Here is a 25,913-nt window from a genome sequence, read left to right as displayed (position 1 = left end):
GGTGGCCGGCAGGAGCAGATCCGAGCCGTGTCATCCTCTTAGCGCCCTCACACCACCCGCCGCTCCCACCCCACGCCCCCTCCCGCCGCGGCTGCAGTCGCCGCTACCCCCATTGTGTTCTCTGCCCTCCCCGCGGGCCCAGGGCATGCTCCGTGCCCCTGCGCCGGGCCTCGGCGGCGGCAGGAGACACTCCGCGCCGGCGGAGACATGAGGCGTGGCCGGTGGGCCGCCCTGGCCCTGGGGCTGCTGCGCCTCTGCCTGGGTGAGTGGCCGCTGGGCCCCGCTGGCCGCGTGGATGGCGAGGGAGGTGGGCACTGGCGTCACCCAGGTGGCCACAGGGACATGGTCCTGGACCACTTCCAGAGTGGAACTCGGGCTGGTGGACGGGAGCGGAGAAATCCTTCCATCTTCCTGGCCCATTCGGTAGTGGGGAGTGGGGTAGCCAGTAGTGGGGAGCTCCGGGGCGCTTCTCCAGAGCCGGCATCCTAGAGCCCCAGGGTTTGGCGTCCGGACCCCCGCTGCTCTCCGCTTGCTGGGAAGCAGAGCTGTAGGCTTAGTGGCAGCTCCAATACTGCGTGGGGCAGGGGATAGTGCTCCGTGTCGCGGCGTGACCTTGGCTAGGGCACTGCCCCTCTCTGAGCGCGGGTGCAATCTGCCCATTGATGAAGGAGGGGTTGGATATAGAGCCCACATGCTAGTGTCCCTGACAAGCCCGAGCCCACCGGAGGTGGAGTGGGGGTCAGGGGTATCCTCTGGGCGGCGCCCCAGGGGGGTCCCTCGGTGCACTTGGGTTGGGGAGGCGGGGCGCCCTCCTGCCCGGTAGCGGGACCTGACGCGGGACCGAGCTGGTGTGAAGCTCCCTCCTGGTGTCTGGGTGTCCGTTGTCTGGGTATCCGTCTGTTCTGTGTTCTTTTCCCAGCTCAGGCCAATTTCGCCCCGCACTTCTTCGACAACGGGGTCGGCAGCACCAACGGAAACATGGCTCTGTTCAGCCTCCCAGAGGACACCCCTGTAGGTGAGTAGCCCTGGCGCCGGCTCCCGATAGGTCTCTCTGAGGGGCGACTCGCATTCCCCTGGACGCAGGGACCAAGCCCGTGATTCACCCAAGCCTGTATATGTGCCCAGCGCCAAGTTGCTGCGCAAGGCCGGGGGCTCCTGGTTTTTCTCCGAATTCCCCTAGGCAATAGCGGGAAAGAAGGTCATTGCTGCCATGGCGACTTAAGCCTGGCCAGTCCTGGAGACCAGGGCTCCCGCCCACAGACAGGGTCGCCCTGCGAGGCAGGCCGCTGTAGGAAGTAGGTGATAAGGTGCTGCCCCTTTTGGCTGTGTGAACTTGAACAAATGTATTTACCTCCCTGAGCCCCAGGTCTCTAGGCTTTAAAACGGCCGAAGAACATCCAACTTGCTGAGATCTGCAGTGAGAGGGGAGGAGAAAGGGGAGATTTCACACTCCCTCTCCCTCACTTTGTGGGCATTGGGAACCCCGGGAAAATGGAGAGCAGAGCAAAGCAGACATCTGGCTCAGAAATCCCTGCAGAACCAGGTCCAGGCATCGGGAACAGGGCTGCACTGTGGGTCACCCCTCCTGCCTTAATGGCTGCTTAATGGTCTCTTAAAGGCCTTCATTCCCCTTCCCTATACCCAGGAGTCCCTCAACCTTGGATCCTGAGAGCCGAGTTATTACCAGGCAGGGCAGAACACAGGCACTACAGTTAGGCACAACAGACCTGCACCTGCTCTGTAACCCGTGTTATAGATTACAATCTGGAAAGTGGCTGATCATCACATCCAACTGCTGTGAAGAATAAACATACAAAGAGGCAAGCAGCCAGCAGGGGTGAGGCCAGCGATGAGCACCCAGTTCAGGGCAGTACCTTTGGCACTGAGTTGAATTGTCACTTTATAAACAGCTGAATCGTTGGTCCTGAGCAGCTGCCACTTTTAGGAAAAAGTTGGGTCTCAGATTCTGTGTCTCTCCACTGTGTTTCCTTCCAGGCTCTCATGTATACACCCTGAACGGGACAGACCCAGAGGGAGACCCCATCTCCTACCACATCAGCTTTGACCCCAGCGCTAGAAGCGTCTTTTCTGTTGACCCCACTTTTGGAAACATCACCCTGGTTGAAGAGCTGGACAGAGAGGTATGGGGAGGTGTGGGGAGTGCTGCAGGGCCGCTGCCTGTAGATAGACCTCGGTGGGCTGAAGTTCCCCTAGAGCACTTTGGTTAGAACCTCTCCGTAGAGTAGGGAATGAGGGGGGACACCCCAGCCACATCCAGTCTGTGAGATCTCTGGGCCTCTTCCCATCAGCAGAGTGGGCTTTACTTTCACACTCCTCGTTCACACAGAGCGAAGAGTGGGCTCCTTTAATGAGCACCTGCCAGCCCTGCTAATCTTTTAAGCATGTTCCGTTAAAAATAAATCTGTTTGCACTTTGAGGTTTCTGAAAGAAACCTCACAAAGTGATTTTTCAAGCCTGTCCTGGGAGAGGTGCTATGCTGCACAGGAACTCAGAGCAGGTCAAGGCTGAAAAGGGTGGTTGGGAGTGAGTCTGAGTTCGGCAGGGCTCCTTCGCTCTACACATTCGTGAACTTGCAGGCGACAGGGCATGGCCTTTTTCAGACCGTACAGCAGCCTGGTGTGTGGCTAACTGGACCTCAGCTGTGGGGATGCTGCCAGTTCTGGTGACAGCCTCCATTAGCTGCAGGCCAGGGTAGAGAAAGGAAAGGGAGGTCTCAGGGACTGCTGTGGGGACACAGCAGTGGAGCCTGACTGTGCTGCCAGTACCCCACTCCCTGGCACCCGTGGGATCTGGCAACCTCCGATAGCCCACCCCACTGAGGCCTCACCATATCCTGGGGAGCACTGAGCCACCATGGATGTGAGCCTCTGCAGAGACCTGGAATGTGGAGAGGTGTGGAGAGAGAAGGGGAGAAAAGGGAAAAGAAAGAGGAAAAGTCTTTATGGGACCTTGAGCACACTAAGGTCGGCGTCTCGCCTCACTGTGGCAGGAGAGTATTTTCTGTTGGAGCCCCAACAGACCCTCTGGGTCTCTGAGTTTATAAGAACCCCGGACACAAAAGTCCCAAAATAAGGCCTCAAGCATGGGGGGAGGCAGCTTTCTACCCTACCAGGCATGCTGTTGCCACCACTCACCCTGCTCCAGGGATCCACTGGCACGCCCAGGCCTCCTCTGATGGGTGCGTGGGGCAGGCAGAGCTCCGCCCAGCCACGGGGGTCCTGTGGTGTGTCAGACCCCTGGACACTCACTCAGTCCCTGTGCTTCACAGAGGGAAGATGAGATTGAAGCCATCATCAGCATTTCTGACGGCCTGAATCTGGTGAGTGCATGCCCAAGGCAGTCCCTGGCAGCCTGCAGTATTCGGGCCTGAGAAGGGTGAGGCTAGCATGATTCCTCCCCAAGCCTTCATGGGGGCTTTTCTGCAAATTTAAGCCAGGGCCCCGCAAGACCTGCCCAAAGTGCCCGCAGGAGAGGGCTGCAGCAAGGCCAGAGAGGAAGGAAGGAAAAGAAGGAATGGAGAGATCAGGCTCTCCAAGCTGAGTTTCTAATGGGTCTAACCCATATTCCACAGCATCTCCTCAAACTTGCCCTCCCCATCTGCCTCCCTGACCCAGGTCTTGGCCTACTGCTCAGTCACCTGAGCTGAACACCCCACAGCAACCACTTTCTCTCAGCGATCATCAGTGCTCCCTGGATAACTCAACAAACCCCAGGGGCTCACTGGCCTCCAGGCTCCCCAACCCCAATTGCCTGAAGGTGTCACTACAGAACAGAGTCAGATCTGCCCACTCTGAGGCTCAGAAAGCACTAACAGCTGGCCTCTGCCACTGGCAGGATGAAAACCAAGCTTCGGTCTGGCGTTCTGGGACTCCCCGTTGGGCACCATCTGCCTCGCTGCCTTTTCCCTCACATCCACCCCACCCAGGCCACAATCTAGCCATAAATCTACTTCCATTCTCTCAGCTCACCATGCATTTCACTCCTCTTTGCCTTTGCACATGCAACCCCTTCTTCCCGGCACACCTTTGTACCTCTTTCCTTCTGGCAAACCTGTCTTCATGGATTAATTCTCACTCCTCTGAGAAGCCCACCTGCTGTCTGCCACCACAGCCCAGGAACTCTCAACCCCATTGGACACATTTCCGCAGGCCATGTGTGTGCGCTGGTGCAGTGCAGGGGCCCCGCCCTCTGTGCCTGGCATACTGCTGCTATCACCTTGAGGAGATCATAACGTATCTTTTTAATATGCTGATCTTTGCCCTGATATCCCAGCCACCATGACTACTGCAAAATAATACACCATTAGACTGTCTCCTGCCTCCAGGATGAAACACAATGTTTGGCACTAAGAGGCTGCTTAATGTTTATTGCATTAATGAATAAAAGAAGGAAGGGAGGGAGAGAGAGAAAGGAGGGATGGGCAGGGACGTGTACCTTGGAGTGTTAGAGGTCACTATCCATTCAGCCCTCAGAAGGTCTCGTTGCACTGGCTCTTGATCCCTCTGCCCCTTCTCAGGTGGCCGAAAAAGTCGTGATCCTGGTGACCGATGCCAATGACGAGGCGCCCAGGTTCATCCAGGAGCCTTATGTTGCCCTGGTTCCTGAGGTGAGTGAGTAGCTGCTAGAGGGGCCAATGGTCCCACCCAGGCCCATAACCTACCCCTGGGGCTGCTCTGTGGCCTGGCCATGGCTCACTGCCCTGTGGAGAACCTCTCTGTCACCACCTGCTCCCTCCCACATTCGCTTTTATTCCAAAGGCATGTTCATTTACTTTTTTCCATTATAGTCATAATACATGTTTAGTGTAGACTTGTGAAATATGTAGAAAAGTAAGAGAAATGAGAGTTTTCAAAGTCACCCTCACTTTCTCCAACTTGAGACATTGTTAAATTTTGGTGTATTTCCTTCTAGTCTTTTTGTCATTATAGAGCTTTGTTTTGTTTTGTTTTGTTTTGTTTTGTTTTTCTGTTTGTTTGGCATAGTTGTGATTATACTAAACATATGCTTTCTATAACCTATTTGCACTTAAGTTACAACATAAGCATTTTCCTCATTAATTGTAAAGTTTGGGCAGCTATTGTTTTAATAGCTTCCATCAAGTGAACGGTCTATCATTTACAGAATCATTCCCTGATGTTTGGATATTTAAGGTGCTCTAAATTTTGCGGTCATGGACACATCAACTTCTGAGCATCAATTTTGTTTTTCATTAATTAGGATTCTTTCCTTAAGATACAGTTCAGAATTTGAAATTACTGCATCAAAAGCACACATGCCCACAGGGTGTTGCCAGACTGCTTTTCCAGAAGGCACCTGTTTGCTCCTTCCCTGCGATGGGAGGGTTTTTCTCCCCTGCCCCTTGACAACACTGAATTCTCAAAGTTTAAAATGTTTGCTAATTCAAGCCGGGCGCGGTGGCTCACACCTGTAGTCCCAGCACTTTGGGAGGCCGAGATGGACAGATACTCTGAGGTCAGAAGTTTGAGATGAGCCTGACCAACATGGTAAAACCCTGTCTCTACTAAAAATACAAAATTAGCCTGGCATGGTGGCGGGCACCTCTTCCCAGCTACTCAGAAGGCTGAGGCAGGAGAATTGCTTGAACCCAGGAGGGAGAGGTTGCAGTGAGCTGAGATCACACCACTGCACTCAAACCTGGGTAACAAGAGCAAAGCTCCGTCTCAAAAAAAAAAAGAAAGAAAAAAGTTTGCTAATTCAATAGGAGAAAGATATCTCATTCTTGCTCTAAAATGCAGGTATATGGTCCCTGGTGATCCCAAATATGTCTGTGGTTATGAACCATCTCCTCCTTTTTGAATTGCTGTTTCATAGGTAGACCCTTTATCTGTTTGGGGTCTTGGTGTTTTCTTCTCCCTCTCTCCTTGAGCGCATCTCCCAGCCCCTCACCAAGTCTTTTTGCTCAAATTTCCCTTCCCTCTTTCCTGCACCTCCTCTGAGCCCCAGCCCCCATTGGGTGCTCACACACTTAAAAAAAATTTTTTTTTTATTATTATACTTTAAGTTCTAGGGTACATGTGCACAACGTGCAGGTTTGTTACCTATGTGTACATGTGCCATGTTGGTGTGCTGCACCCATTAACTCATCGTTTACATTAGGTATATCTCCTAATGCTATCCCTCCCCCCTCCCCCCACCCCATGACAGGCCCCGGTGTGTGATGTTTCCCTTCCTGTGTCCAAGTGTTCTCATTGTTTACTTCCCACCTATGCGTGAGAACATGCGGTGTTTGGTTTTCTGTCCTTGCAATAGTTTGCTGAGAATGATGGTTTCCAGCTTCATCCATGCCCCTACAAAGGACGTGAACTCATCCTTTTTTATGGCTGCATAGTATTCCATGGTGTATATGTGCCACATTTTCTTTATCCAGTCTATCATTAATGGGCATTTGGGTTGGTTCCAAGTCTTTGCTATTGTGAATAGTGCTGCAATAAACATACGTGGCTCACACACTTTATCCTCAATTGTTCACCTCTTTTTTGGTGCTTCACTCCCCTGACCCCACTGCTGCATGCCTCTATGCCTCTGTCCCCCTGAGAATGCTGTCACTGTCTCTGACCCTCCCCTGTGGCTGTGACCCCCTTAGGACATACCTGCTGGGAGCAGCATCTTTAAGGTCCATGCGGTGGACAGGGACACAGGCTCTGGAGGGAGTGTCACCTACCTCCTGCAGGTAAGGCGGGACACACAGGACCTAACCTGGGGCTGGGCCAGAGGGGACTCCTGGGTGGCCCCTACCTCCATCACCCAGGCGCTTAGGTCGGTGCCTCTACGATTCCCGAGGAGCACACGAAGGGGTGGGATGGGCTGTAGGGGATGTGAGAGGGACAGAAGCCTTCTTCCCCTGATGGGTCCATCGTGGCTTTCTCTAAGTCAGTCTGTGCCCTCCTTCTTCCCACATCCCCAGGACCCTCAGCCCTCCACATCCCCAGCCCTTTTCCCAGGGACTGCCACATGGGTGGAGAACCCCTTGTAGGCCCAGAATGGTCAATAGAAAAAAAGAGCAGAAGAGACAACACTCAAAAGAGGCAGAGCTCTGATGCCCCTAACAACACAGGCCCAGAAGTCCCCTGGACTGCACGGGTGCTGGAGAGACCCCACCCCTCACCACTCACGTGACCTTCAGCGCATTATCTAACTTTCCCAGCTCAGTTTCCTCATGTTTCACATGGGAGAGATAAACACACTCCTTGTTGCATTGTTGTGAAGACTACATATGTGTAAAGCCCCCACTAATAGCACCTGGCACAAGCGCCCGACACTACGCAGCCAGAAGGGCCCCCAGGGACCCCACCAGAGGCTGGTGCTCCCTGCCAGCCTCCTTCAGGCTGCACACCCTCTCCCCCGATGCCAGGCTGCCTGGGACTGCCCCACAGTCACTTGCTTGGTGTAGGGTTTGAAGGCCCCAACGTTTCTCTCCTTCACGGTGACTTTTAATCCCTGGCTCCCTCCAGGTTAGATCACTCTGCAGACGTTGCCACCTGCTGGACCCTCCAGGCCAGAGCTTAGCCCAAAGCTTAGCCAAAGAAAATTTGTTTTCCAGCTGAGCAGGAAGAAAAGCAAAGGCCCAAAAGGGAACGTTGTGTTTTTGACTGAGGGTGTGGGAGGGAAAGCCCCAAGTCCTATGAAGGAGAACCTGGGACCAGCAAAGCTGAGCACTCTGAAGCAGGAACCTCAGCCCTGAGGCCCTGTGACAAGGGGCTGTGAGGACTCCCTTCAGAAAGCAGAGCGGGCATTCCTGGGGCTGGCCTGAGCTCTTGCTGAGGTCCAGCTGGCCCCTAATTCTTATAGAACCTGCACTCCCCATTTGCTGTGGACCGTCACAGCGGTGTGCTGCGCCTCCAGGCTGGGGCCACTCTGGACTACGAGAGGTCCCGGACGCACTATGTCACCGTGGTCGCCAAGGTAACACAGTAGGACAGGGGAGCATCCAGTCTCTCCTCAGCCCTTGGGTTGGAACGGAGTTAGGCTCTGCAGGGGAGTGGGGGCAGTCTGGAAAGCAGGAGACATGCTGGGCGTGGGAAAATAGGGAGCAGCTGCTTGGAATCTTTCCTGCCTGGACATATTCTCCAGGGAGGCTGGGATCTGTGGGCTGCGGGACGGCATATGCCTCCTCAAAACTAACAGGCCAGGATCCCCTAAGTAAGACCAGGTGGGATGTCCAAGAGAATGGTGTCCCCCTCACATCCTCAACAACATGGCCTTCAGGCACCTCCATCTTGCTGACCAGGCTTGCTCACCCACCTCCTCCTCTCTGTGTGCCCAGTCACCCCTTCTGAGCCTCAGTTTCCTCATCTGCCCAGCCGTGAAGCTCAACTAAGTTCCTCATATTTCTGAAGTCGTGGTGTGGGAAACATTGGAAACCAGCAGATGCCCACCAAAGCTTCTTCTCCTGCAAAGAGTGCAAAACCCCACCTGTCCCTCTAGGCCCAGCACTTTCTTTTGCAAGCAGGCCCTTGCTGGTCACAGCCTGGCTTACAGACCATCCCACTGCAGCCTGTACCCGCAGGCCCAAGTCAGCCTCGCCTGCCCATAGCTGCACGGGCTGGGCTGGGCTGGGTGCACATCTCTGTTATGATGCTCAGTGCAGGGCCCAAGTCTTGCTGTTGTGGGTCCCTGACACTCAGCACAGGCCAAGCACAGAGTAGATCCTCAGGAGGTGCTTGAGGCTTGGTTCCTGGCTGGGAGGGGGAATTTAGCTGTGAATGCCCCCTCTCCTGCCACTCACCTGATATGATTTCTCTGGAGAGAGAACTAACCCCATTTGCAAAGGAATGGTGGCACTTTTACATTCCCAACACTCCCGTGAGAGGAGAAGTATCTCTGGGTGACACAGAAGCAAACAGCAACTTGGAGAGGACAGCTGGCCTCGCAGCCATAAGGGGGTAGGAGCCAGGTTCTCATAGTTTCCGTCCAATTCCACATCCCAACTTGCCTTCACTCTCCGTCTGTGGCCCCCGATTCTTCCACAGGATGGCGGTGGGAGGCTTCATGGGGCTGATGTGGTGTTCTCAGCCACCACCACGGTCACGGTCAATGTGGAGGACGTTCAGGACACGGCCCCTGTCTTCGTGGGCACACCCTACTATGGCTATGTGTACGAGGACACCCTTCCGGTGGGTGGCTGTGCCCCTCCGCCAGCGTCCCCTCCAGATGCCTCCTGCCCTGACCCTTGTGATTTTAGGGACCCCCTGCTGGAGATGGCTGGGCTGGCCTCGGTCACCCTCCTCACACAGAGGCCAGCTCTGGACTCACCCAGCCTCAGGCCATGAACTGGACCTTTTGCTCCCAACTAGACCATGAGCTCCCCGTGGGCAGAGATCAGGCTGGAGCCTGGCCTCACTAAGCCACAGCTTAAGATCTCTGTGCAATTGAATTGCATTCTCAATTTGCATTTGTCTGATTATACTTTACTTTTCTTTTGGAAACGGAGACTCACTCTGTCACTAGGCTGGAGTGCAGTGGCACAATCTGGGCTCACTGCAACCTCTACCTCCTGGGTTCAAGCAATTCTCTTGCCTCAGCCTCCTGAGTAGTTGGGACTACAGGCGCACACTGCCATGCCCAGCTAATTTTTTGTATTTTTAGTAGAGATGGGGTTTCGCCATGTTGGCCAGGTTCGTCTGGAACTCCTGACCTCTGGTGATCCACCCGCCTTGGCCTCCGAAAGTGCTGGGATTACACACATGAGCCACTGCGCCAGGCCTAGTATTGACTTTATAAAGCAAAAGGAAACACTTTTTGAGGACCCAGTGGTGGAGACAAGCTCAGAGTGAGGGGGAAAGATGCTGGACTGCCCTGGGTGGGGGCTGCAGGGTGGGCCAGGGTGGGTCCAGGCCATCCCACTGAGGAGCTAAAGGGAGAAGGAGGTGCTGAGGGACAGGGCTCAGGGCAGGCTCCAAGGGAGGAGGCAGCACCTGGGCTGGGTTAAGAAGTAGCCTGGAGTTGACCAGAGAGAAGGGCCTGTGTAGGGGGCTTAAGAGGGGACAGCAGGCAGAAGTCAAGCAGGCCTTATACAGTTGGGGCAGCCCTACCCTAAATCCTTCCAGCAGTACCAAAGGCCCACAAGATAAAATCTTAATTCTGGGACCTTGCATTTGCGATCTGGCCTCTCTCCCATCTGTGTTTCCCCTCTCCCCTCATGCACGTCAGGGGTGGGATGAAAGCAAAAGATGGAGAGGGCAGTGAGAGTAAGGCTAGAGAGTAGAGAGCAGTAGAGGCAAGGGCTGAGTGTGGTGTGTGGGCCAGAAGTTGGTGCAGGAGGCCTGAGAATCCCTGGGCAGCCCAGGTACTGACCCTTACTGGCAAGGAAGAAGCAGGGGCTCAGGTTATCCCTCCAGCCCTGGAGGCCAGTGGGCGCTTAGAGCCCCTGCAGAGGAGAGGAGGGCCATGCTCCACGGCCACACAGAGGCCTGACTCTTTCCTGGGTGGGGATAGCACCTCCTTTTCATCACGGGGACATTGTTTGGGGAGGGGAGGGTCCCCATGTTGCCCATCAGGCAGCGGCTGCTCCTATTTCCCCGAGGGCTCGGAGGTACTGAAGGTAGTCGCCATGGATGGAGACCGGGGCAAACCCAATCGAATTCTCTACAGCCTTGCGAATGGTGAGTCTGAGCAGCTTTGGGGGCTGCAACTTTGACTCTCTAGGTGACCTGAACAAGGTTCCCCAACCTCTCTAGATCCCAGCTCCCTCGCCTATAGGACCAGGAGTACAAGATATATGGAGAGGAAAGGCTGTGCCCAAGACAAGCAAGTGTCTGTGTTGTGTGCTTCGGCCCCTGCCTGTCATGATATCCAACAGCCAGGAGAGCATGGGCCAGGGGCGCTGAGAGCAACATGGAGGTGCTCACCCATGCTCCTCTCCCCCTGGATATTTGTTCCTTGATGGGAATGCATGGCAATATTTCTCACACTTTTTAAGTGGCTATGTATTTTCCTCATTCTTTTTAAATGTTATCCCACAGCATATAGATGAATTAAATGAATCAAATGCAGTGGTGATGTGGCATCTCCCTAGTGCTAGCCCTATATATGGACAAGAAAAATGAAGTTCAGAGAAGCTAAGTAGGCATCCCAAGTTTCCATCATTCTATTTGAACCTGAGCCTGCTAGCTCCACAGTCTGTGCTCTTCCCACAGCTGGGCAGCAACTAAGCCAGATGAGCTGTCCCTGGGCTAGGCCAGGGCATTGCACCTGGTGCCTGGTCCCAGATGTGGGCATGTCTATATGCCCCAGCCTTTCTCTAGGACATGCCTGTGCATACTCACCTTCCAGCAGCTCACATGTGGGCAAACCTGCCAGCCTCCTTTCCCCAGCCTCACAGGACCTCAGCTGCCTTCCCTCCCATCACCACTGCAAACCTTTACCCAGTCCCTTAGCACCCACCCCCTCTCCTGCCCGTCCCACTCCACACCCTCCCTCTCCTCTCTTTATTCCCTCCCTCCTATCCCTTCTTTCCCCACTCCCCTTCCATGACCCTGTCTCACTGTATGTCCTCCTGATTCCTTTCTCTTTTCTTCACATGCACACACACACACAAACACACACATGCACACATGCACACAGGCACACATATTATGCATAAGAGAAGGGATGCAGTATGGAACCTGGGAGCTGGACAGAATTGAGTTCAAGTCCCAGATCTGCACTAACTGTGTAGCCTTAGACAAGTTACTAAGCCCCTCTGAAACTGTTTCCATGTTGACAAGACACAGATGACAGGATTTCATTCTATGAAGACTTCGCTAGGCAATGCAGGAGGAGCCTGCGGCATGACTCCCCTGCGCCTCCCTGTGGTCATGTGCAGAACTTCAGGGTGCATCTCTCTGTGACAGGGAGCGATGGAGCCTTTGAAATTAACGAGACATCTGGAGCCATCTCCATCACTCAGAGCCCGGCCCAGCTGCAGAGAGAGGTGTATGAGCTGCATGTACAGGTACCCTCCCTCTAGCTTTGTCTTCCCTGCCCACCTTTGACCCCGGAAGGCTATAAAGGTGATGAGACCCAGGCCCTCTTTCCTGGCGCCCATAGTCTGGGGAGGGGGCTAGATGTTGTTCTAAAAAGCACCTGCGCCAGACATGAACTCACAAACAGGGAGTCACAGAAAGGCAGGAGAAGGTGCAACTGAAGCAGCAATGCCTGAGCGTGGGTGGGATCCTGCAGGTGCATGCTGCCAGAGATTGGCATTGGGTGAGTCAGGGTGGAGTGAAAGCATTCCAAGCCAGGAAAGTGCAGCAAGCCCAGGCTGGAGGGGAGAGCACTGATATATTGGGGGAACAACAAGGAGTCAGGTGAAGCCAGAGCAGAGAGGATGGGCAGCCTGGAGAAGAAGGAAAGGTGGACTCCCAGGCCGGGGTCAGAGGCATAAAGGTCCTGAATGGGAGGTGTGGATCTGTCGCTAGAGCTGGGCATGTGACCTGTGAAGTCACACAGGGACTATACTTAGGAGGATCCCACACTAAGCTTAATGCTCGCCGTTTGCTGTCTTGGAATTCTTAATAATTTCACCAAGGGACCCTATATTTTTATTTTTCACTGGGCTTGCAAATTATGTAGCTTGTCCTACTCAAGAGCAATAAGGAGCCATTGGAAGGTTTTCAGCAGGATTACAGTCACTTGGAAAGTTCACTTGGCTACTCACCAGACCAGTGGGGTTCCCACATTTGGAGAGTTGGGCCAACCAAGATTTTCAGGATCCACTCCTGGGCATAGGAATTCAGTGTGTTTGGGGCAAACCCAGAAATCTGCATATTATGAGCACCCAGGTAATTCTGGCACCAGTCCCAGCCAGAATTTGAGGACTCTGGTCTCAACTTGGGTTCAGAGGGAACTGGATGAGAGGTAGAGCCATTGGCCAAGGTAACAGAGGAAGAGAGCCTGTGAGGCTGAGGGGAGGTGGGATGGAAGAAAGGGACAAATTGAAAAGTATGCATGAGGCAGATTGCACAGAAAGAGGAAACTGGCGGATCTTGAGGGAAAGGGATGGGAGAGGGATAGATGAAGCCCAGGTGGTCCCGTGCCATCAGGAGTACAGGACAGCACACAAGTGAAGTAAGTGAGGAAGGACGCATTTGAATGCTTGAGGGACATGCAAGTTCAAACATCGAAACTTGGGCACACAGGTTTGGAATTGTGGGAGAGAATGTCAACCTACAGGTAGCTGTGGAAGGCATGGGAGGGAATAAAAGCACCCAGAGGAAGAAGAAGAGAGAGAACAATCGACCAAGCACAGCTGTGGAAGCTGTGTGAAGAGACTGAGAGTGAGGAGGAGGAGAGGGGCAGGTAAAGGAAACTCAGGAGGGATCAGAGAGGTTGAGGAGATGATGTAGAGAGCAGAGTCATATTGCTGCGAGAATAGAGCACTTGAGAAGGAGAAAAAGTAGCAGTGCCAGATGCAGTGTGGAAGTCAGAGTGAAGTATCTGAATGAGGGGTGGGGTGAGAAACAAGAGGGATAGCAGTGAAAGTGTGAAGGAGTGGAGTACAGGGATGGTTATTTTAGGATACATAAGACCAGAGCATGCTTACAGAACAAGGGAAAGGAGGTCTTGAAGAGGTTTGTAGGATATCTGCCACGTGGTTCACAAGGTGCCTATGGGCTGTTGGCCCTAGCTTTGTAGGCTGTATTAGTTATCAGTTGTGTAACTACCCCAAACTTAGCGGCTTAAAACAATACACATTCATGTCTCATAGTTTCTGTGGTTCAAGACTCCAGGCTTAGCTTGGCTGGGTCCTTGGTCTCCAGGACCCTCACATGGTTGCAATCAGATTGTCAGCCAGGACTGGGGTCTCATCTGCAGGCTTGACTGGGAAAGGATTGATTTCCATGCCCACCCAATTATTGGCAAAACTCAGTTCCCTGTGGGCTGTTGGACTAAGAGCTTCAGCTCCTTGCTGGCTGTTGGCTAGAGGTCACCATTAGTCTCTGTCAACCACAGCTGCCTGCTTCATCAAAACCGGCAAGAGAGAGAGTTCACAAGACAGAAATTGCAATCTCTTATCATCTAATCATGAAGTGATAGCTTGCCATCTTTGCCATATGTTATCAGTTAGATCTAAGTTGCTAAGCCAGGACACACTGAAACAGAGGGGATTATACATTCTACAAGGGAGGTAGGACCTGGACCATCTGAAGGGTCCACCTGCCACACAGGCCATAGCCACTTGTGCCCGTCCCAGGTGACCGAGATGAGCCCTGTGGGGAGCCCAGCTGCCCAGGCCACTGTCCCAGTCACCATCAGGATTGTGGACCTCAACAACCACCCGCCAACATTCTATGGAGAGAGTGGACCCCAAAACAGGTTTGAGCTGTCCATGAATGAGCACCCCCCCCAGGGAGAGATCCTGCGGGGCCTCAAGATCACCGTCAATGACTCCGACCAGGTGTGTGGTCCTGCCCCCGACTCTGCTTTCCCACAAACGGTATGGAGCCAGGGTCCCAAAGCTGAGTGGATCTGCATCAAACTGCCCTGCGTATGTAGCAGGGGCCAGGTGGGCCACAAAATGAATGAAACAGGAAGTTGTAACCAAGGGGGAGAGGAGGGAGAGTAACCAATCAAAGACTATCTGCTTAGCCTAAAGGCACTCACAGTCCATTCAGAAGGAAAAGTCAGATGCAGAAACTCTCTTAATAATATCTCCCAAGGTTAAGGGCGCGTGAAGACTTCTATATAGTATGAATATAAATTTCTATCATCATTCATCTTCCTTGTTTCCACTCTCCAAATTCTCTAGGGAGCCAATGCCAAATTCAACTTGCAGCTGGTGGGGCCCAGGGGCATCTTCCGAGTGGTTCCACAGACGGTCCTGAATGAAGCCCAAGTCACGATCATTGTGGAGAACTCAGCTGCCATTGACTTTGAAAAGTCTAAAGTATTAACCTTCAAGGTAGGTGGTGCCCTGAATTCACTGCCCTGAATGGGAGGGTCCCAGGAATTCATACCAGCATCTTGGTTCATTCCTGAGGGGGTCTCTTGTTACTCTCTGCCCTTCCTGGCCCTACTCTTTTCTTCTCCAACCCTCTGCCCCTCCTGCAGATTGCTCACAGCCTCAGCCTCACTGAGCTTCCTGGTTTCCACACCACAACCAGCCCCAGGAATGCAGGTGGTGGTGTGGGATCAAAGGATAACTACCAGTATAATTTGCCGTGTTAATAGATTGAATGAACTATTTTATTATCACGATAGATGTTTTATCTTATGCCTTGACATTTGTCATCTCTTCTGATAACAATCTTAGCTGAAAAGGAAAAAAATACTTCTGTGATATCATTTGTATTTACGTAAAATCATAAATGTATTATGAAATGCATATTATATATGAACATTACTTTCCTATTATATTGTATATTATATATGAACATATATAATATGTTAATAGGAAAAGTAAATACTTCACTGACACTATTAAAATTATCTTATTTATAATTATACACATATATGCACACTCTCCTATAGCCTGCATCATGCTTAAAAGTGAAATACTATTATAAAAGCAATCCATGAAATTAGGAAAAAAACACGGATGCCTGCTAACACCACCATTATTTAGCACAATTCCTGAAATAACATTGTTCCTGGATAAGGAAAGGAAATAAGAAGTTCAAACTTTAGAAAGGAGGAGACAAGACAGTCATTATTTGCAGGTGACGATTGCTTGCTTAGAGAATCTGAGAGAAAAGCCAAAAAAAAAAAAAAAAAACAACTCTTGGAAACTCAGCCACATGGCTGATTACAAAGTTAATGCACAAAATCCAGTAGTTTTCCTACATACAAAAAATAATAAGAAAATATGGGATAAAAATTATCTTTTACAATAACAACCAACACATAAAATTTATAGGAATTACCACAAGAAATATGCATCATGCAATGATGAAAAATGCTAAACTTTACAAAGAGGCATAAAGAAAGAGATGTAAAGGCACACCTTGTTTAAAAAGTTCAAATTCTGCTTAGGTTAATAAAGAATTTGGTTGGGCATGGTGGCTCACGCCTGTAATCTCAGCACTTTGGGAGGCTGAGGGGGGCAGATCACTTGAGCCCAAGAGTTCGAGATCAGCCTGGGCAACAAGGCAAAACCCCATCTTTACAAAAACTGCAAAAATTAGCCAGGCATTGTGGCGCATGCCTGTAGTTTCAGCTACTCAGAAGGCTGAGATGGGAGGATGGCTTGAGCCTGGGAGACAGAGGTTGCATGAGCTGAGATAGCACAACTGCACTCCAGCCTAGGCAATAGAGCCAGGACTCGTTTTCTTTGTTTTGTTTTTGAGACAAGAGTCTCACTCTTTCTCCCAGGTTGGAGTGCAGTGGCACGATACTGGCTCACTGCAACCTCCGCCTCCCAGGTTCAAGTGATTCTCGTGCCTCAGCCTCCTGAGTCACTGGGATTACAGGCACACACCATCATGCCGGCTAATTTTTTGTATTTTTAGTAGAGATGGGGTTTCACCATGTTAGCCAGGCTGGTCTCGAACTCCCGACCTCAGGTGATCCACCTGCCTCAGCTTCCCAGAGTGTTAGGATTACAGGCGTGAGCCACCGTGCATGACCCGTTTTTTGGTTTGTTTGTTTTTATTTATTTATTTTTAAAAAGAATTTAATGTCCCCAATTAACTCTTCCCTGGAATTTCATTTGGACAGGTGGCAACAAGGCTTGACAAAATGAAACTGGTTTTTATATGGGGCAATAAACTTATGAGAATAGTTAAGACAACTGGAACTGGAAAGGATATGCAACTCAGTGGAACAAAATAAACTGACCCCAATACAGATGGGAATGATAAGAAAGCTGGCATTACAAGCCAATTGATGGAGTAGGGAGTGATGCCAGGCCTTAGAGGTGACCCTTGCATGAGTAGCTAGTCGGCAGCTGCGAGGAAGATTGGGAGACATGGCAGATGGATGCCATATCAGTCCTGGGGAGATGAGGTGGGAAGGCCCTCCACAGGGTGAGTGCCCACCCAGACAAGTCCTCATTTTCCTCCCTTCCCAGCTCCTGGCTGTTGAAGTGAACACCCCGGAGAAGTTCAGTTCCACAGCGGATGTTGTGATCCAGCTCCTGGACACCAATGACAATGTCCCCAAGTTCGACTCCCTCTACTACGTTGCCAGGATTCCTGAGAATGCCCCAGGGGGCTCCAGCGTGGTGGCTGTCACAGTGGGTTGGGAACTGGCCCAGGGACTGGGTGGGATAGGAGGCCTTGTGAAGCCAGACAAATCTGGAAGGTCATTCCAGTTTGAGTGGCAGAGCCCACACTCATTAGCTGTCCTTGGACAAGCTACTTGCCCTCTCTTAGCCTCAGTTTCTTCATCCATACAATGGGTATTACAACACCTCACAGAATGCAATGAGGATATACATGTAAACAATAATTACAGGGCATGGGACCCATCCCCTCTTCCTCATTTATAAAGGAGGGATGAATGTTTTCCAGATCTAAATCTCTTGGCTGTTTCAATACTTAAAGCTTCTTGGAGGAAAACTAGGACTCCCGGGCAGGTCTCTCCATCAGTTTTTCCCCAGTTAGGCAAACCTCAAATCCCCTTGCTTTGTGGTTGAAAGCAACCCTCAGGGCATGGGAGCTGCCAACATACCCTGACAAAGAGGCGAGTGCCACCTGGGGCTGTTTCTCTTCCAGGCTGTGGATCCAGACACAGGACCCTGGGGTGAAGTGAAATATTCCATCTACGGGACTGGGGCAGACCTGTAAGTAGATCCAGAATCCAGGACAGGGACCTGGGCAAGGGGGTTGAAGGCTGAGGGTGGAGGAGGTCTGTGGCAGAGGCAGGAGGGGCCTGGGAGGGACAGGAGCCTGGGTGAAGAGGAGTGGAGAGAGGCAGTGGAAAGCTGAGGCAGAGGGTGAGGAAGGTCAGGGCCCAGAGCCTCAGGAGCCAGGCAAACAGGGCTGGCTGGGGAAGGAGCAGGCCATAGGAAGAAAGAAAGACTATAAATGGAGTTGTTAAGCTGGATAGTGACAGATAGGTGAGTGCACGGGTGGATCTACCTCACTTAGACTGCAAGGATAGGAGGGAGCAGGTGGGACACTTTGGAGGAGCTGCATGACACCTCACTGCTGCTTCGGGAGGCAGCTCATTGTTGCAGGCATGTGCGTATATGCACATATGTGTGTATGCATGCACACCCATGCCTATGTGCTCTGCCTGGCAGCTTCCTGATCCACCCATCCACTGGGCTTATCTACACCCAGCCCTGGGCTAGCCTGGATGCTGAGGCCACTGCCAGGTACAACTTCTATGTGAAGGCAGAGGACATGGAGGGCAAGTACAGCGTAGCTGAGGTGTTTATCACACTGCTGGATGTCAATGACCACCCCCCTCAGTTTGGAAAGAGCGTTCAGAAGAAGACGATGGTGCTAGGGACCCCAGTGAAAATTGAGGTGAGTTTCGGAGGCAGCTGAGCTCCCCTAAAAGCCTGGGTCCAGCAGCTGCAAGAGATACTGGGGCATAAGAATTTCATTGAAGATAAAATTTATTGGCTTCCCACCATGGACAAGGGACTTTAAGACATTTTATGTATCCCCATCCCCACCTCAACACGGAATTTAACTCTGAGAAGGAAGACGTTGCTACTCAATAAATGAAAAAAACAGGCCAGGTGGATTAAGTGTTTGGCTTGCCTTCACATAGCTGGTCTGCCTGCTTTCGAAAGAGTGGTTTTCTCACTGCACTTTGTCATCTTGCCAATGTGGCAAAAAGGATGAACTCTGAAACCCAGCAGACTTGACTTTGAATCCTGACTCCCTTTCTTATACCTCTGTATCCATGGACAAGCCACTTTGCATCTAAGCTTTATTTCTGCATCCGTAATCTGGATTCACCAATATTTGCTTCCTAGTCTTGTTCTGAGAATGGAACTGGGTATCACATGTGTAAGGCCTACGTAGACCCTGGCTTATAGGAGGGCACGCATTCTATTCCTTTCCCAACTCAATCCTCTCAAAATAGGATCAGGACCATTTCCCATCAACCCAGCAAGCCCCATACGACATGCTGATTTAGCCAGTGTACACAAGGATGGTCCCTAAAGCCCAGCTCTGTCTGTCTCTCCCTGTGCACAGGCCATAGATGAGGATGCAGAGGAACCTAACAACCTGGTGGATTATTCCATCACCCATGCAGAGCCGGCCAATGTGTTTGACATCAATGCCCACACGGGGGAGATCTGGCTCAAGAATTCCATCCGCTCCCTGGATGCCCTGCACAACATCACACCTGGAAGGGACTGTATATGGTCCCTAGAGGTGCAGGCCAAGGACCGGGGCTCCCCATCCTTCAGCACCACAGCCTTACTCAAGATTGACATCACAGATGCTGAGGTGAGTACAAAGCCATGGTCAGGAAAAAGGGGTCTGAGGGCCAGCTCCGACCTCTCTGCAACGTGGGCAGACAGAGAAGGACCATCTCCAGGCTTCCTTCAAAAGACACTCAGTGTTATCAAAGGCAGCCTGTGCCATCAAACACAGGCTTTGGAAGGGGGCTGAGCTTCTAGTTTAATACTTATTAATGGTGTGACTTTGGGCTTTGCTAAGCCTCTGTTACCTTTCCTGTGAAACGGAGGTAACGATGGCTTCTTCACATGGGTGTTGAAAAGCAGAGTGAAATCATTATGCGTAGCTCTCAGCTCAGTGTCTGGCAGAAAAGTAGCCACTTAAGAGGTTTCTGATACATCTGGGCAAATGGGCCCCCCAGCCTTTGCCACAATCAAAGGCAGGTGATCTCCTACTATCTCAAGAACAGAGTCCAGCTAAAGCAGGAGTTCTGAATCCAAAAGAGGTTGTTCGCATTGCATTCCATCTGAGCTTATTGTACTAGAGAGTGGTCTGCACTATGCTGTGTCTGCGTGCATTTTTCTGGAGAGCTGCATGCATCATGCTCTCTCTGGGTGCATTTTCCTGGACAAAAGCCCATAGTGCCTATCAGATTCTCAAAGGGACTCCTGACTCCAGAAAGTTTAAAAACCATTAGGCTTAAGGAAGCACAAGCCTACTCTGTACTCCAAGGACCAGGTGGGAACTGCTGAGTGCAGGGGCTGGCTCTCTCTTTCAGACCCTTTCCCGGAGCCCCATGGCTGCCTTCCTGATACAGACCAAGGACAACCCCATGAAGGCCGTGGGTGTACTGGCCGGCACCATGGCCACCGTCGTGGCCATCACTGTCCTCATCTCTACCGCCACCTTCTGGCGCAACAAGAAGTCTAACAAGGTCCTGCCAGTGCGGCGGGTGGTCCGCAAGCGGCCCAGCCCTGCGCCCCGCACCATCCGCATCGAGTGGCTCAAGTCCAAGAGCGCCAAAGCCGCTACCAAGTTCATGCTCAAAGAGAAACCTCCCAATGAGAACTGCAACAACAACAGCCCAGAAAGCTCCCTGCCCCCGAGAGCTCCAGCTCTCCCTCCACCACCCAGCGTGGCGCCCAGCACTGGTGCAGCCCACTGGACCGTGCCTACTGTCTCTGGCTCTCTCACCCCCCAGCCGACCCAACCCCCACCAAAACCCAAAACTATGGGAAGCCCCATCCAGTCAACTCTGATCTCTGAGCTCAAGCAAAAGTTTGAGAAGAAGAGTGTGCACAACAAAGCTTACTTCTAGTGCATGCCCTATGGTCCCCACTCTTGCCTCCACCCCTGACCCACACCACCCTGCTGCTCAGACAATGCTGCCCTTCCTCTCCTCCTTAAGGTCACCCCTGTTTTTTACAATGGTGTAATCCCCACTGTCCTCATCTCTACCTCCACCTTCTGGCACAACAAGAAGTTGCGCTCTGACAGGGCTCTGGTCAGGGCCTTGGGCAAGACATTGGGCTATAGGATGCAATTGGCAAATACTTCCCCATTACTCAAATCTTTGGCACTGCTACAATGCCCCCCATTCTTCAGGGCTGGGAATTGATGAGAAGACAGCCCTATATGTCTTCTACTCACCAACCCCAGACCTCACAGTCCCTCAGGTCCTACTGGGAGCTCATCATCCTTAGTCAAGCAGCAGGGCCCTGGCCATGTGGAGCAACGAGATCCCTGGAATCTGGATCCTGATGCCTGCAGCTGACAGCAGAGCAGGAAAAAGAGGCTTAGCATTGTTTCAGGCTGGAGGTCAGCGAACCTCGTGAGCTGTAGGAAAGCAAATGTAGGTAAGGGGAGGGCAAATGTGTGCGGAAAACACACTGACTGCGGGACTGTGCTGGGATGCATTTGGAAAGATAGAACATTCTGTCTGGGCAGAGACTGTGGACCCTGGTATGCCCACGTGGGACAAGGGACACAGAGGTGGAAGACGGGCCTTGCCAAGAGTGAGAGCAGATGTCTCCAGCAAGAACTGCCATGAACCCAAAATTGTCAAAGCTGGAGCTATCGAGGTAGCCCTAAAGGCATCTAGAAGAGCATCAGGGCCCCTCTCTGAGGAGCTTCCCCACCGGCCATCCTTGAAGAGACAATTCAGGGCAGTCGATGAATATCAGGGCTGAGATGCGGGGAGACTTCCATTTTTATCCAGCTCTTCTGTTCACATCACGTGACCTCGGGAAAGCTGTTTAAAGTCACTGATCATCTTCTTCCTCATCTGTAAATGAAGAGAGTAAGCCCTGTCTGCCTCACTTGCAGGTCTAGGGTGAGGATTGAAGAAAATGGTGGTGATGAGGGCTTTAACCAAAGCGGCATGAATGCAAAAAGTATTTTTCTGCAGCCCAGTTCTCTGGGTGCAGCTCTTCCAGGAAGTATTAGGAGCCTCACAGCTACTCTGCCAAGCGCCCCAGCAGGCACTGTGCTGGACTTAGGGGCTACCACTGGATGATGGCATTGCCGTGACTCACACACCTCTCCTTCCATTCTTCCCTCACCCCATCCCCACTGTGGTCCTGGCCAGCTACTGTCAGAGAGAACCAGAGCTCCAAGTCTCCAGTTTGCCAAGATGAAGAAAATGAGTTCCCAATAACGGAATGCTTTGCCTGAGGCCACACAACAGGCTGGTAGCAAGGATCTGGTCTAGCCAGGGCAGACCTCATCAGCTTGTGACAACCTTCCCCAGGAGAGAAGTCATACCAGGCCTCTGGGATTAATACAAAGAGGTTGTGCCCTGCTTTAAGGAACCTGCTATCAGGAAATCTAGATGTGTGCACAGAGAGAGAAAAGTAGATCAGTCTGCATTTGGCTCCACTCACTAACAACCCCTCTAGAATATATTGATGATATTATTTAAAGAGATTGTATGCACATGTGGCTTTTCTGATTTCTGAGTCTGTGTTTGGAGGTGTTACTGAGATGTGCCAGTGTGCAGAATCCTTGCTGGAGTTTCTATAGTCCCTGGCTTGAACGGTATTAAGCAAGAGGTGGACTCTAGCAATCCAGGAGCCCAGACTGAGCAAACAGGTACTTTCCAGCCCGTGTTTCAGGAGAGGGCTGTGCTGGATCATGCTTGACCTCCACAGGGAATACAGCATCCTTAAAGCTTGCATGCAATCAACCTCTTTCATAAATGGAAAATAAAGTCTGTTACCCAAAGGCCATGCTGATCCCCTGCTCCCTGCTTTCATTTGTGTTTGCTGACCTGTGGAGACCAGTCTTACTGACACACAGCCAAGCTCAACTTGCTTCCTGGCTCCTTCAGCAGGTGGATCCATTCTTTCACCCCTAGACCTGACTCTAAAGAAGGCTGAAAAGTTTTGTCCAAATTGCCATGCATTTATCTTGAACAGGACATTTGTGGGCCTTGTCTCCTGGACTTTTCTCCCAAACAGGACAAGCCCAGGCAGGGCTGCATGGAGAGGTACGGAACCTGGAGCTAGAATTAATTGCCCACTCTCCCACCCTACCAGTGCAGCCCAGCAAGGGCAGGAATTGGGAGGCCTAGGGTGGGCGTGAAAGCTTGGGAAGCACTGTCGTCTCTCAGACAGGGGTCATAAAGACCTCTGGACTGGAAGCTCAGGCTTGCAAGTGGATCCAGGACCGAGAGCGTTCTCTTGGACAACCCCAGGAACTTGAACCAAGACAGAGCCAATCTTGCAAGCTGGCCACGGATGGGGAAATGCCCAGTAGCCAGCATGAGCCACACTGGGAAAGAGGAGGAGGGTGCAGCCAAACCTAAGGCACCGGCAAGTGTGGTCAGCACTGGAGGAGACCCTGCCAGTGGGGTGAGGCCAGTCAAGTCCCTGTGTTACGAATGGTGGGCCACGGGGCTGCCTGCTCAGTCCCAGTAGGACAAGCAGAGTTCCAGGCTGGCACCATGATAGGCCTCCAGGGAAAGAGCGGGGAGGCAGGAAAGGCACACTGGGCAGGCTTGCCCATTCCTGGCCCTAAGAATGGAGCTGTAGCCTCATGGACAATAAACAGATGTGACTCCAAGGACTCTGTAGAGTCATTTTCCTCCTACGCCTGAGCTCAGATATTCCGATCACATGATATAACAAAGAGCTTTACAGTTTGACAGCCCTAGGTCTGAATTCTGGTTCTGCCATTAATTGTGACTTTGGGCAAGAGGTCAAGTCTCTCTGGGCCTCACTTTCCTCAATAACACAGGTGCAAAGTATGGTTGCAGAGAGGATGACAAGAGCTAATACATGTAAAGTGCCTAGCACCAGCTTTGTACCTACTTACACAAGCTCAGTAGACACTTGCTGTGACTGTGGCCCACATACTAGAACACTATGTCTTGAAAGAGAGGACCCCCTCCATGCATCCTCACCCCCTGGGATGTTTCCACCCACCTATAGGTCCAGAAGCTTTTACTTCATGCTAGGAGAAGGGAGGAGAGTGGGTCTGGAGGGAAGTGGAGAACAGGGCAGTTGCCACAGCATCTGTGGCTTGTGCAGCCGGCAGCCTGCACTGAGATTCCAAGGGGTTAGGAACAATGAGATGTCTGTAAGAACCTGTGGAACTCTGTCCTCAAGCAGCTCTCCCTCAGAATCCAGCTGGAGAAGTGTGTTCAGAGATGGGAAGGAACTACCATGCTCTGCTTCTCTAAGGATTTCGGCGATTCTATCTTTAGGAACTAAAGGCTTTGAGGGAATCCAAGGCCAGTCCACCTGCCAGGGGTGTTGGCATCTGTTGACAGGCAGTGGCACATCCTGACAGTCTTCAAGGGCCTTGGCCACCAAGGGGTGGAGAGGGAGAATGGAGAAGATGCCACATGAGGAATGAGGCAGGAGACTGGCATGTGCCACATGGAGGACCCCTTAGGAGACTCACAAACAACCTGGGGAGGGGTTCTCTGAAGGTCCTAGTTTCCAGAATGAAGCGGTCATGGCTTAAGCTACCATCATTTGATCAGTAAAGGAGAGTAACAACAGGCTGATGTTGTGGACATCGGTTTGATGTTATAAAATCGTGCACACGCACTTCTTTTAAGGCCTGAATGAGGTTTGGTTATTTATTCATTTCTCAATAATTTACTCAGCCATTCCTAGGGTGACACATTTGGAGTATATCATCTGTGCCAGGCTCTCTTCTAGGTGTTAGGTGTACGTCTCTAACAAGATAGAAGGAAAGAAGAAAAGAAAAAGAACAACATTCCTCTCTTAAATTGCCTGGGACTAGAGAGGCTTCATTTTAAAAGCAAGTAGCTCTGCTTACAAATGTTTCCTCAAAGGCATTTACCTTGAACTTGTATGGTCTAAGCTCTAAATAAATAAGCTTCTCAAGGGCATGACAACTACATCTGAAACTGTAGCATCTTTTCAACATGAATTAAACAGAATATGTGAAGGATATTAGCCTAGATATCATGTTATTACATATATATATTTATAAATATACACATGTATGTAGTCCTACTAAGATCTGATATTCCAAATGGCCCTGTCTATGTGCTGAGTCACATTCAAAGAAAGCACAAACTGACGTAGATGCCTGAAATGATGGTAGCATTTATTACTGTGATATTTACTGAGGGTTTACTATGTGCCAGCTATTGTTCTGAGAACTTTACATGTTTTTTTAAAAAAAGCCTTGTATACTTATCAGAATAACCCTATGAGGTAAGGACTGTTATTATCCCCATTTTACAGGTGAGAAAACTAAGGTACTATTATTACTCTATTTTATAGGTGAGAAGACTAAGGTACATGAAAAGAGAGTGACTTCCCTGGTACAACAAAGCCAGTAAGAAAGCCAAAATTTAAGCCCAAGAAACCACATTCAAGTCAGAGTCTATTCTTGCATCCCCACTATGAAATTGCCTTATTCAATCTGAGTAACATGAATCTTTACTCTAGGGTTTTTCAAGGGGAAGCGCAAGCATCTTAAAAAGTATCAGATTCTCAGAAATCCTCCCTAGACCATTTTCCCTCTCCCTAAATTTCCGTGTTTACAGAAGCAGCTGAATACTGCCCTGCCCACCAACATGCTCCTGGCTCTCCCCCTGCACTGCTTTCTCCTCTTCCACAGCCCTTCCCTGCTCCTGACTCCTCTGTCTCATGTGCACCACCAAGCCTCTTTTGCTTGGCATGAAGGTCGGAACATCCACTCTCACCTTCATGGTAGCCCAGGCCATTTCATGATGGCTGCACCCTCAAGATCCATAGACCACTGTATTAGTTCATTCTCATGCTGCTAATAAAGACATACCTGAGACTGGGTAATTTATAAAGGAAACAGGTTTAATTGACTCACAGTTCAGCATGACTGGGGAAAACTCAGGAAAGTTACAATCATGGTGGAAGGGGAAGCAAACATGTCCTTCTTCACACGGCGGCAGGAGAGAGAAGAATGAGAACTGAGTGAAGGGGGAAGCCCCTTATAAAACCATCAGATCTTGTGAGAACTTACTCACTATCATGAAAATGGCATGGGGGAAATGGCATGATATGTACAGATTATGGAAACTACAGTTGAAGATGAGATTTGGGCAGGGACACAGTCAAACCATATCAA

General features: G+C 51.2%; 1 protein-coding gene across 1 annotated transcript; it reads left to right on the top strand.

The window, feature by feature from the left end:
• Positions 1 to 24,696, top strand: CDHR1 (cadherin-related family member 1). Its single transcript, XM_011985855.1, has 17 exons — positions 1 to 262; positions 920 to 1,015; positions 1,996 to 2,141; positions 3,290 to 3,340; positions 4,538 to 4,627; positions 6,626 to 6,712; positions 7,831 to 7,944; positions 9,012 to 9,155; positions 10,565 to 10,643; positions 11,874 to 11,974; positions 14,216 to 14,419; positions 14,771 to 14,923; positions 17,030 to 17,194; positions 17,676 to 17,743; positions 18,206 to 18,434; positions 19,116 to 19,373; positions 20,104 to 24,696. The coding sequence occupies exons 1-17, from the start codon at positions 208 to 210 to the stop codon at positions 20,641 to 20,643; spliced, it is 2,580 nt and encodes an 859-aa protein (XP_011841245.1). The 5' UTR covers positions 1 to 207; the 3' UTR covers positions 20,644 to 24,696.
• Positions 24,697 to 25,913: the final 1,217 nt, after the last annotated feature.

This window comes from Mandrillus leucophaeus, unplaced genomic scaffold, assembly GCF_000951045.1.
Source record: "Mandrillus leucophaeus isolate KB7577 unplaced genomic scaffold, Mleu.le_1.0 Scaffold1075, whole genome shotgun sequence".
NCBI lineage: Eukaryota > Metazoa > Chordata > Mammalia > Primates > Cercopithecidae > Mandrillus > Mandrillus leucophaeus.
This window is presented reverse-complemented; position numbering and strand designations above follow the sequence as displayed.

What these genes read in the sequence shown, in the direction of transcription:
- CDHR1 (XM_011985855.1), top strand. Translation starts at nt 208, where the DNA reads ATGAGGCGTGGCCGGTGGGCCGCCCTGGCCCTGGGGCTGCTGCGCCTC. An exon ending in CCCAGAGGACACCCCTGTAG is followed by an intron (nt 1,016 to 1,995) that starts GTGAGTAGCCCT and finishes GTTTCCTTCCAG; the next exon opens with GCTCTCATGTATACACCCTG. An exon ending in CTAAAGTATTAACCTTCAAG is followed by an intron (nt 14,924 to 17,029) that starts GTAGGTGGTGCC and finishes CTCCCTTCCCAG; the next exon opens with CTCCTGGCTGTTGAAGTGAA.